We start from the raw sequence: 12,007 nt of genomic DNA on the forward strand, positions 1-12,007 counted from the left end.
AAAAACCCCAGCTGTCAGAACTATATTACATGCTCCATGTTAATGATAACTATTGTGGTTTTAAAAGTAATCAATGATTTAGCCATATTTTTTCACTTTATTTTCACTTAATGGAAGATGTTTGTCCCTGCAGAAACTCTTAACTAATATGTGCACTGCTGCAAATTAGTGTACGTATAAGATTGTACTAGTTAACTCCTGAGATCCTGGTCTACAGTAAAAACTTTGAAGACCACTCAGTGCCTTTTAAAAAAGGTGTGTTCTGTCAGTGGCTGTTTATCCTTCTTATGCTGATATATTGCATATGTTTGTATCACTTAAAATACATGTGGTGTATGTGGTCTTTTGTGGTAAAAATGTAAGTGCAAAATGCTGCAATGTACTTCAAGATAACTGTCCTCGACCATTTAATTTCTTTCTTTCTGCAATGCCGAGTGACTTGCATGGGATGCTATGTGAACTAAGTAAGCTGCTTCTTGTTTCACTCTTTAAATGAAGTTGTGTTTGCACAAGTTGTGCATTGGATTGCTTTCTGAATATGCTCTTTGTTCTGTACTCCATTCTAATAACAGTGGAGAAAAACTTTTATTACTTTAGGTTAAAAAAATTATATATTTTTTTTTCCTACCAAAATTACTTTTATATTTACAGAAACGAATTCTTGCATTTTGTCATGTATAGACCTACAGTCTTTCATTAGGTAACTAAATGTTGCTGTGCATGAGTTGAGAGAGCTGTGATTATGAGGCTGTAGCTTCATACTGATTTTAAGAAAAATATGTATGTTGTATCTCTCAAAATATTACACACAAGTGTTCTACTTAATCATTTATCAAAAGTAATGGTAGACAACCTCTCTGGTGTATCCTTGCTGTAAATGAGATATTTCTATAAATCAGTTCTAGAGTTCTGCAAGTTATTTAAAAAGCCTGTATGTTAAATTCTCCGTATCTACAAATGCACACACTGAATGCAAACAATATTTATTTCTGTTCAGTTGTGCAATGTGGCTGAAATTCTTCCTGTGCAGGAAACTAGATCAACTGATGAATCTTACAACATCCTGAGAGCATAAGCAGTCTCAAGCTGTGTGTACGACATGCATTGGGTGTCTGCAAAGGATGAACGTCACCCGTCTAGTGTTGTAACTAGTGAACTTGAATATGAATTCCCTATTCAGACAACTCCTGGTCAATAAGGAGGAATTCTGCCGGTATAGGAGCTTGGGGGAAAAACTCATCCCTGCTCTGAGGGAAACAATTCTCTGGAATGCTGTCCACCTCCTATCTCATATCTGTTTCTAGAAGTAGATTTAATGTAAACTCTTTGCATGCAGCATATGAAAAAGGAATTGCCCGTGATGCAGAATCTAACTTGAGGTGGAAAGCCTAAACCCTTACCTAGCAGTGGAATGCTTAGTAACATGGTCCTCTATCTCCCCTCAGTCCTAGTAAGCTTTGTAGTAATAAACAGAAGCTCTTCAGGATGTACACCCCTCGGAAACATAGGTATTCAGCATCCTGCCTATTCACATGATGTTTGAGAATGCCAGCTAACATCAGGTGCATGATTCATTTACTTCCCCTCCTTAGTGCTTTACAGTTCCTTACTACTCCAAAGGAGGTTTCTTGATTTATTTATTTTTAAGTGCTTGTAATTCCTTTGTTGCTTGTTGCCTGCAATGACATTAATACAATGGCAATAATACCAGTTCTCTGAAACTCATCAGGTCGGACAATTGCAGTGTGCAACATGCTGCTGTTTGCCAAAGCCTGGTTCCCCTTCTCTGCCTGAGACCTGAACTTTTAAAATGCATTACCCTGCGGAGATCTTAAAACGGGGTTGAATATTTGGGTAAAGACAATTCCCCAAGTCCAAGAGGATTTTTATAACCATGGCAGTTGAGTTCTCCACCTAATAATTAGTGGGGAATATTAAGCTATAACACACTAGGCAATACCAACAGTCAAAACGTGCAATTGTTGTTGAGAAGAATCCCCTTGGACACAGCCTGTGGAAGCTGTGCCTGCATCCTGTACTGGAAGGTAGAGGAATGCATATGAAATCAACCATCTGCTTCAGCTGAATTCTGTGGAAACTGTGTCTCTTACCAAAAATGGTAATTCCTAGATGGACAGAATTTATGGGAAGAAACCCTTGCTTTATACTCAGGCTTATTACAATTTTTTTCTTACTTTTCAAAACTAATGTAAAAGACAATAGAAGTACAAACTGATGACAGAAAATGAAGATAAAAAATAGTTTCTTTTCATCTGGAAACTGTTTTGGAAAAGGAAAAAATACACAAACCCCCTGAACTTGATTTATTTTTTTCTGTTTGATGATTGAACTTTAAGACATTCTATCCCTGAAATTCTTGTTATTACGCATTGAAGGTATGAGATGTAACACTACATTTCTTGGGTTCATGGTCCTAGCATGAGACTGGTGGAGAAGCCTTGAACGTTTGAACTTCAGGTCTGTCCGTACTATCCATTGTATTCACATTTGTTCAGCTTAGCCTAAGTTCAGTGAAGTTGTCTGTAGGCTTGGTAAGAATCAACATCTATTTATTGGAACTGCTGAAAACTGGCATGCATCTTTGCTTGCTGTTGTTTGCCATGGGTAATAATTTTTGGCAATTTTAGCTTCTTTCTTGACTTGAGATCCAAAGCATTTTCCCTCACCCTCAGGCCCTCCAGTTACTTCTGATTCACTTCAGTTTCTTCCTCTTTCTGCTTCCACCAGCTGGCTCAGTATGAAAAGCTGAAAAACAAATGTTAAGTTGCGACTAGCAGCAAGCAGTAGTGCTGCAGGTCTGAGGCTGAAGCAGAGCAGAAGATAAACCTGACCAGAAATGCAGGAAGGTAGGCAGGGAAATAGGGGAGTGGGATTGGGAAGCAGAGATGCTCCGTTAACTGAGAAGTATAGTAAGATGGTCCACGGAAGACAGACAGACCTGTGAGTACGGGAGAGAAAAGCAAAGTAGGCATTTGTATTTGTAGGCATTTATCAATTAAAACAAAATCTTATCAAGTCTAGTCATGTGGTCCAGCAGAGAAGTGTGCGTTCCCCCTGCAATGAAACTACAGTGACCTCTAGTGTCCCTGAACACCTATTCCTTCGTAAATCAAAGGTGAAAAAGACAAAATTTAAAGAAGAAATAATAACTGGAAAGGCCTTTGCTGTCTAGGGAAGTGAACGGGTCATGCATGTACTGACAGGAGGAATGAATGAGTGGTAAGATCCCACAACTGCCATTCCAGAAGGCAAACAAATAGAGAAGTCACTTGCTTTTTTTCCGTAGGTGCCAGTTGTAATTGATCTCTACTAAAAGATGCTTCAAAGCTCCAGACTTGTAGATATGAATATATTCTACAACTTGCAACCTCAAGAACAGAGTAGAAATAGGTCCACAAAGATTACTGTTGCCAGGGAAGATTGTAATAGGGAGCAAGTAAGTATATAAACCAACTGGGATAAACTATCAATGACATAACGTACAAGAATTGATGGACAGACACACATCTAAAGGAATGCAGAGATGACTGGAGTCAGCTGTCGTTCTCTCAGATCCCTGTCCTTTAGGTCTCATTCAGGAACTTGTGTAATTTCACTTTCCTGATTCTTTATCATGGCTTTTGCCTTTTGGACCAACATTCAACTTAAAGTTTGGGAGTACTTACAGGAATATGTACATTTCCAGTGGCCATTAACAGGTTTAATTTCCTCATTAATTCAAGGAATTTCCTTTGGATATCATGTAAAAAGAGAAAAGAGGAGAGAGAAAAATATAATAGCCTAGGTCCTGCAAGAGGTGAAGGATTGTTAGCGTGGCACTGGACAGTGCTACTCCAACAAGCACTAAATCAGAATAAAGGGCCCTAAAGGCTTCAGCGGCTACTGATTCAAGTGCAGAATGCCCAAAGGTGCTTGAAAGGGCATAAGATTATCTCCACCTCGTATCTCTAACACCATCTCTGCCCCTATTGCAACAGAGAATCAAGAGCCAGGAACTATACAGCCTATTAGAAAAGGGATATTTTCCCTGTAGGAAAAAACCTGGTCGGGATGCCCCTGAAATGCTGATTCAGTTACTCCTTCGTGAACTGTTATTTGTCATATATTCACACCATAGAGGAGCCCTATGGCAGCACGCTGCCAAGGACAGCAGCTTTCTTCTCCTGAGCATTAATTCTCCACTACTGAAAGTCATATAATTTATATCTGCGCTGGGTAGGACCCAGTGACTTCAGGAACAGTTCCCACCAGTCTCAGAATAGGGACAGGGATCCAAGAAGTGAAGAACTGCTATAACCAGTGTCTTTGGAGAAACTCTCAAGATGCAAAATAGAGTTTCAAAACCATGCTTCCTTCAGGGGTTGCATTTCTTTTCATGATGCAGCATCCTCTGCATGGATCCTTGGCATGCCATTACATTGCCACTGCTACAAAGCAGATAATTTTTTTTTTAAGTATGAGGTCTGCATTTTAAATTAATATTTTCATTCTCAGTGTTGCACTTTTGAAAACTGTCTCTAGTACAGATGAAGTGTCTACTGTTCCTTTCACCATTGCCTCATTGCTTTGATTTGGAGAACTAAAGATATTCAGGTTAAGTAGCCATTGTGTACCATTCAGCTTTTATAAATTAAATAACCATGTGTACAAATAATTTAAAGGCAGTGATTGCTTTCATTAGTACAAATTAATCAACAGAACACATGTGCTTCTTCATTTTTTATTTTCATTTTTATTTTGGAGTTAATGGGATTATAAAAAATACAATCTATACTGATAGTTTTTATGACTATTTTATCAATTTCCCTTTCATTTTAACTAGTGCCACAGGAAGAGACCTTACCAGAAACTTTTTTACTCTAAGATTTGCTAAAAAAATAAAAGAAGTTGATTTCATGCTTCAATAGCAAATACAATAAGAAGACTTTAAAAAAAGCACAGGGGATACATCCCTAGGAATAATATCTATAAGAAATCCATTTTGATTCTGTTGCTCATTCTTTGCAATAATGTGGTTAATAACTATTTTACAGCTTATATTTTCATTAGGTTGTACAATGCAAAAGATTCCTGAGCTGAAATGTAATTCAGTCTTTAAATGTAATTTGCATTGAAAATTAAATTTTAGAACTCACTTTTCTTTCAAATAGTAGGTTCTGTGGGTCTTTTATATTGCATATGCAACAGCACACATTACTGCAGGTCTGGGTAATGATTTGCAATGGAAATAGATAACACTTCCAGCACCATGATGTGGGTCTATTTCAACAGTTGCTTACTATGGGTAAGGAAGGAAGGGGATAACATTCAGAAATTATAGTAAAGTTATTCATTCAAGTGATTCAACATGCCATATAGCTATACATTTATCTAATAATCTTTCTATTGATGTGCATATTTTTTTAGCATTCTTGAAAATTATCTTATTATAAGCTTCCCAGCATGTGCTTTGCCTGCTACAAACTGCATCCTTTCTGCTCTCCGTGATGTTTGTATTCAGAATGTTATGCTATGCTATGCATGGACAAAAATATCTGATTATCTCAACATTTCACAGCCACAGAAGTTTATAACTGCTTTCCATTTCATATAATTACACATTAACACTGTATTTTCAGAGGGCAGTAGGTTAAACATCTAAGAACCACATAGTCCATATTGGTTAGCACTAGTTAATTAGCTGCAGAATACATTTCTGTTGAAAACATCTTATGGGCATGCTGAAGTTTAAAGGCAAAGACTTTGAGAGTACTGGAAAGTGTCGTAACTTCAAGTACAATTATAATTTGCAGGTAGACAGTCTTTGCTGTAGGTGTTTTAAAAGCACTCCCGAAGCCTATGCCAGGGCAGTAGGACTGCCAGACCCAGTAACATCCTACCTGGAGCAGCTACTGCATTGCTCCCGTTATCTCTAGCCTTGCAAGAACAGGACCACTGATCAAGGTGACCATTGCTTTGTAAAGGCGATTGAACTTAACCTTGTAAATAAAACAAGGTTTCAGGCCTTAGTATCAGACTTCCTTTCTGTTTCCCCTTTGTGCCTTCTGCTACAGGGAGAGACAAACAAAAGCAAAAATGTTAAATAGTGGAAAAACATTGGCAGATAGTCATGGTGACCACAGGATGTTCATCAGATATGTTTGAACATCAAGAAAGGTAATTTAGGCACTGGGAAGTAGAAAATCTGCATATCTCTCTCGTAGCAGACTGGAGGGGAGGGTTATAAGCACAGGAGGGAAAAAAATCAGCCTACAGTTGGCCAACTGTAAGACCACAGGGCCACCATTGATCCTGCAGTCACAGTCATGAGGTTCGCTGGGCTCCTGGACCTGTCCTGAAGCACCAGTCCAATGCCACCTGCAGGTAACCAGCTCCCAGCTTCATCTCCAGCAACCACACAGCGTATCATAACATTTCTATTAATTGGTCATCACACTGTTTCATGGATGTTTTGTTAATTTTGGTTTCGTCTTGTCCAAGTAAGTGCTGTAACAAGGAATTCTGGATATGAGTGATCACTAACAATGCATATGAAATGTTGGAAGTGCCACATCTTGAAAAAGCATGAGTATACTAACAGTATTTTTGCCTGCTTAAAAAAAAAACCAACCAAATACTACATGGCATGCAGTAATAATAGAATACATTTTGTTCTTGTTTATCTGAAGAAATGGCCAGAAATGCACTGAGCTGGGCAGACTAAGATGGAAATAAACCTATCTAAAATTAAAGGAATAGGAAAAAAAATCATAGAGCTTGATCTATAATAATTGGGTGAAATTTGTTTCTATTTATTTATTATCATTTCCTTTACAAGGTTATTCTGTACTGTAAGACAGACTGATTGATAATGCCTCTATCAAAAAGCAATTACATGTAATCATCGTCATTCCCAAACTAAATACTTTCAATGAAAATAAAAGTTTGTAAAGAAAAATATTCATACTATTGATAATTTTTAGAGATTATTTTTCATTAACATACAATAGAAAAAAGAAACTGAGTGAAGGAACTATGAAATAAAATATATTTCTCTCCTTCGCAGTCAAAAGCTAAGTTTTAAGGAGCGGGTGCGGATGGCCAGCCCACGAGGTCAAAGCATAAAGAACAGGCAGTCTTCAGTCGGAGATCGCCGGTCACCAAGTGCCGACATTGCCACCGAGGGCAGCCCAACCAAAGTCCAGAAGAGCTGGAGCTTCAACGACCGAACCCGCTTCAGGCCCTCGCTGCGGCTGAAGAGCTCACAGCCCAAACCTGTGGTCGATGGTAGGAGTTTTTCATGCATGCTGCTCCCAGACTGCTTATGCTCTTGCACACCTGCACTGTGAATGCAGCCGGTTTTTGGAAAGCAGAAAAAATTGTTGTCTGGGGGCAGAGACACAAGAAAGCTATAGCCCACTTCAAAGAGCGTGCCAAAATGATTTTTCTTTAATAAGAAATCTTGTGTCTCTGGAGCAACTGGTGGAAGAGAGGGTCACTACAGAAAATTGCAGGGGGACTAAACGCATCCCACGGATTTGGCTGCAGCAGTGCTGCCGTCATGGCCCCTCTCCCACCAAAGCTGCTGCCCAAACCTGCTGCCTCGTGCTGGTGGGCCATGCACCATGGCCAAGGCTGCACGGGCTGCACCCTTGCTAGCCGAGCGCACAGCTTGTAAGGCACGGGCCCCTGCAGGCAGAGGAGCTTGCTGAGGAGCTGGGAAGTGCCCTCTTACCCCCAGTGGCGATACAGTCACCTGCCACCAAGAGATATACTACCAGGTGCTTTAAGTTTTACAGGGTTTTATCGGGTTCAGTAAGGCAGGTGGCTTTAGCAAACAAAACTAGCGTTACTGCTCTTCTGTATTGCTTTCTAAAGGGTGTTTTAGACGCAGGAAGGACTCCTAACATGTGAAGAAGTGGACCTTTGGGAAAATGGCTTGCTGATCCCGCAGCAGGCAACAACATAGCCTTTCCCGCAGACTGCCTCCTGTGCTGTCCCTTCTCTGCTCTCCATTCACCAGCTAGGGTCCTCCCTGGCATTAAACTAGCCAGTGTTCAGGCAAAGGTCTTCATCTGCAAAAAAAGCTTGCCAAAACAGAGACAGTGACTCCTCTACGCGGGGAGCACCGACGCGGGGCAGAGCAGCCCCCAAAGAGGCAGGAGCCGAGAGCACCAGTTGAGCCCGAGCTCTGTAAGCACTTGCACAGCTCTGGGGGTACCGCTGCCCCGGTGCATTTGGATTTGGGTTTCTCCATTCATATTTTTGCCAACTTAGGAACATTTTGTTCTTTCTTGTGGGACCCCCAGGTAGAAAATAAGGGAAACAAACCAATCGGCTACAACGGGAGACAGTGACCCTGACTGTATGGGAAAGGTACAACATAAATCAAGTAAACAGATATAATTTTAAACTCTTTCTATGATGGCAATCGTGCATGTTCCATGCAACAATTGTGGTAAAACTACTTAGACAGAGGTGTGATTTTGGTGTCTGCTTCCTTTTTAAGAGTACATATTATTACAGACATGTAGGTTGCAAAATACCCATTGAACTGAAATGCCCCATCCCTCAGCTGAGGACATCCTACACAACACATCTCTTCAGGAAAAGCCTGGGTAAATAAAGGTTTCCTGAAGGGCAAACAAGACAAGCCAACAGTGTTTGCTAAGGTCATCGTTCCAGGCTAGTCCTCCCCCACAGAGACCTCTCAGTTGCACGAATCCTGAATCTGGCTGTGTTACAGTGAGCTACTGGGGCACACCAGCCACCAGGCTGCTGTCCAGGCTGCTCACCACTCCTCACCCTGTTCTGGGGCACAGGCCCTGGCTCATGTCCCTTGGCAGCTGCAGCACAGGAGCTGTGTGATGCTGGCCTGGGTCTCACGCTGACATGGAGCTGGAACAAGGCCACTTGCTCTACAATGGGAAGTGAGAAATGCTCTAGGTACCAGTGTGAGGTTGAAGCTACCCTGTCTAAATTTAGGCTCCCTATGTAATCACTTATATAGCATGAGTATCTCCCCAAAACCAGGCCAGAAGTGATTTCATAGGTTAAACCCCCGTAACTCATACTGTGCCTGGAAGTGACCTAAGAAGAGAGTAATTTGTTGAGCACACTCCCGGGGTATCAGCGGCTCACTTCTCTCCAGCCCTGAAGCCTGCACCTCACTCAAGCATCCGTTTAGTTTTTCATCAGCCCATTTGTCACAGACACGTTTCCTCAGCATGTCCTCTGTTTTGTCCTGTGCGTGTTGTCATTAATAGCAATGACCTGCATGAGAAGATCGTGTTCCCTCTTATGTCTCCCTTTCACAGAAAAGGTGGCATAAACGGCACCTTGGGTATATCTGTAGGTAAGAGATAACAACAACAGAGTTTATTGCTGTCTGTAAACTCTTAAAGATCTTCCCACTCCTCAGGGTGAGCACAGCCTGTTTCCTGGTCAGTGGTTTCCAGGTACTAGTCCACCCTTATGAACTGGGGCCAACAGATACGACCAATTTCTCATCCATGGCAGAAGGAACAGCTTCCATTGTCTCCAGCTTTTAGGCAAATGCCAAGTTTCCACTCTGGGACCTCATCCAACTACTTCTAGGACTGGTGTCATCAGAGAGTTGTCAGCTGCGCTCACTGCTGAGAGGCAGCTCCCTGCTGCCTTCCCCAGCCCGTTGCAGGGAAAGTCAGGCCCCACCAACCTTGATTTTTTTCTCTCTGTGTGTTACCAGTTTCATAGTTCGATAGGCTTTCTGAGTTCAATAGCTCAATGAAAGGGATCTGGAGGTGATGTACTTGTGTTAGAACATCTTGCGGTTTTTCACTGGATTAAAATACAGTGTTTGCAGCATTTCATTAATTCCTCTCTGTTGTCAGGTCCTCCTGTTTCCTCTTCAGATGTTCTCTGGCCAAGGGATTTATTATTTTGGTGGGCTGATCTTCAAGCCAAACCAGAAGCCACCCCTTTCAAGATGAAAGTCTGGACACAAAACAATATGTCCCTTGAACAGCCAGTCCTTCTGGTGCTTCTTACACCTCTAGCATGTTTGGGGGGAGCAGAAATGACACTTGCAATAGGCCTTTTGGACAGTGACAACGTAGTACTGGGTACCTAGTCCAGTGTCAAAACTTTACATCAGTGATCTAATAAAAAAATAATTAAATTCTCACTATGAACTTCCCCTTCCAAAAGAGAAGACACTCAGATATTTGCTTGATTTCTTTTTCACTGTATGAGATCTGGGCTTGTAAATGATCAAAGAGCATTAGCACTAGCATTAGTGTTAGCACATGCAGAGGAGGAACTACCTCGCTATGAAGGTGAGGCGCACTGAACTCTGTGTAAACATAAAGCAAAGAAGCAAATATATGAGTAGAGGGTTCAGAAAGGAAGAGAAATTGTTAGCATATGAGGATGATCTAAGACAGACAGTCAACACAGTGACTTTGTAGGGCTGATTGAGTTCTAATAAAGGACACGGTTGCAATCTGGGCCAAAACCATCAGAGACTGCTGGAAAAACTAAACATCAGCAATTAGAAACTGGCCTGTAAAGGGAGGTTTCTAATCCAAACAGGAGCTTATGGAGGCAGCTAAAAGGCTAACATGATTGAAAACGTAGTAGCCTTCCTCTTAGGCTACCCAGTAACAAAAGCTTTACTAACACTTCCCCACTGGATATTAAAACCACAGGAGAGTTTCTTGGCAGCAAGGAAAACACTTAAGCTGGCCACAGGTATCTCCCAAAAGGATATTGGCATAGCAGCCTTAGAACAGTATGACTAAAACTGTTGCACAAATGGCTTTATTTATGGGTAGCAACAGTCCTGTGAAACTGCCTATAAACCATTTATTGCTATTGCCAAAATGGGCCTGGCAACAACAGCAATTATTTCAGCTACATATGTGCATTCACAAATGGAATCCAAACCTGAGAGAGCTTTGATGGCTGGAGAGGTCTTTGGTGGCATGGCTGCAGATGCTCTCCGGAGCATTTAACAGCAGCGCAGGAGGGTGAAATTGAAAACAAAGACTTACATAATCTGATTTTAAATATATGCCCAGACTCTGGTGACATGTGGCTCACAACTGCCAGAACTCTTGTTGAAGTGGAGATCCTGTGCAAATTAATGGAGGTGCCAGGACGCTGTATTTCAAATCCCAGTTATCAGTCTAAAAGGGAATTCTCAGGACCAAGCAGATCAAAGGGAAATCTCCACCAATCAAGAATCGTAAATACCGAAGCTTTACAAAGCACACAGAAGGACAGAAGAATCCTACAGGGCTGTGCAAGAGCCTCCCCTGAAGGAATGCCATGTCACATGGGTGAAGGTGCTGCCTGACCTTGGAGCCGCACACAGCCACCCACGCACCACAAAATGAGCCAGGAGACCTCTGGCCCCAGGGTCTTCTCATGCAGTACAGCTTGTGTCCCTGCACCAAAACGAGGGAAAACACAGCCAAACTGCCCATGGGGAACAGCCCCCAGCGCATGAGAATACCCACTGGCAGGGACCAAACTCATGCCAGGGTCTGTGCAAGTGGTTAAATAGTACAGGTGATCTCATGCCATTACCTAAGACACCGTGCCCGTGCCTCGTTGTATGTAGGTAGCTAGATCCAGCCACAGAGTCTCACCTCACAAAATCTCTCCCGTGAAGGCACTGGCGTTCCTGCCCTGGTTTTTTTCTGCTTGCCTCGATTTCTGAGGAACAGAAGCTTTTCTGCTTAATGAAGTGATACGGTGTTGTGGATGCAGTTCTCAGTGAGGGACAAAAATGCGCTATCATTTTTTTTTCTACCATCCCATGCTTCTAAGCCTCTAAATGAGTTATAGTGCCTTTACTGTAACTTAGAGACTGTGTGGCTTTTTGAATAAAACATCAGAAGCATGCAGCACTGGAGATATTACAAACTTATTTCACTTGATTAATTAGCAAGAAATCCCTAAGGATATATTTGATTTCTTGCACCATCCCTGAACATTACACGCTCACACGACCTCTAGCCTT

At 41.7% G+C, this 12,007-nt stretch overlaps 1 protein-coding gene across 3 annotated transcripts in view; it reads left to right on the forward strand.

Annotated features, from left to right (window-relative positions):
• KCNQ5 (potassium voltage-gated channel subfamily Q member 5) overlaps window positions 1-12,007 on the forward strand; it is a 303,172-nt gene that overhangs the window by 267,867 nt on the left and 23,298 nt on the right. For 2 of the 3 annotated variants that reach the window (XM_055810306.1, XM_055810305.1), the window contains one exon: window positions 7,067-7,287. In XM_055810306.1, coding sequence (XP_055666281.1) covers window positions 7,067-7,287 — 221 coding nt within the window. Of the gene's footprint in view, window positions 1-7,066; window positions 7,288-10,006; window positions 10,019-12,007 lie in introns of all 3 variants that reach the window. The other variant, XM_055810307.1, reaches the window with a different exon arrangement.

Source organism: Falco peregrinus, chromosome 7, assembly GCF_023634155.1.
Source record: "Falco peregrinus isolate bFalPer1 chromosome 7, bFalPer1.pri, whole genome shotgun sequence".
In the NCBI taxonomy this organism is placed as follows: Eukaryota; Metazoa; Chordata; class Aves; order Falconiformes; family Falconidae; genus Falco; species Falco peregrinus.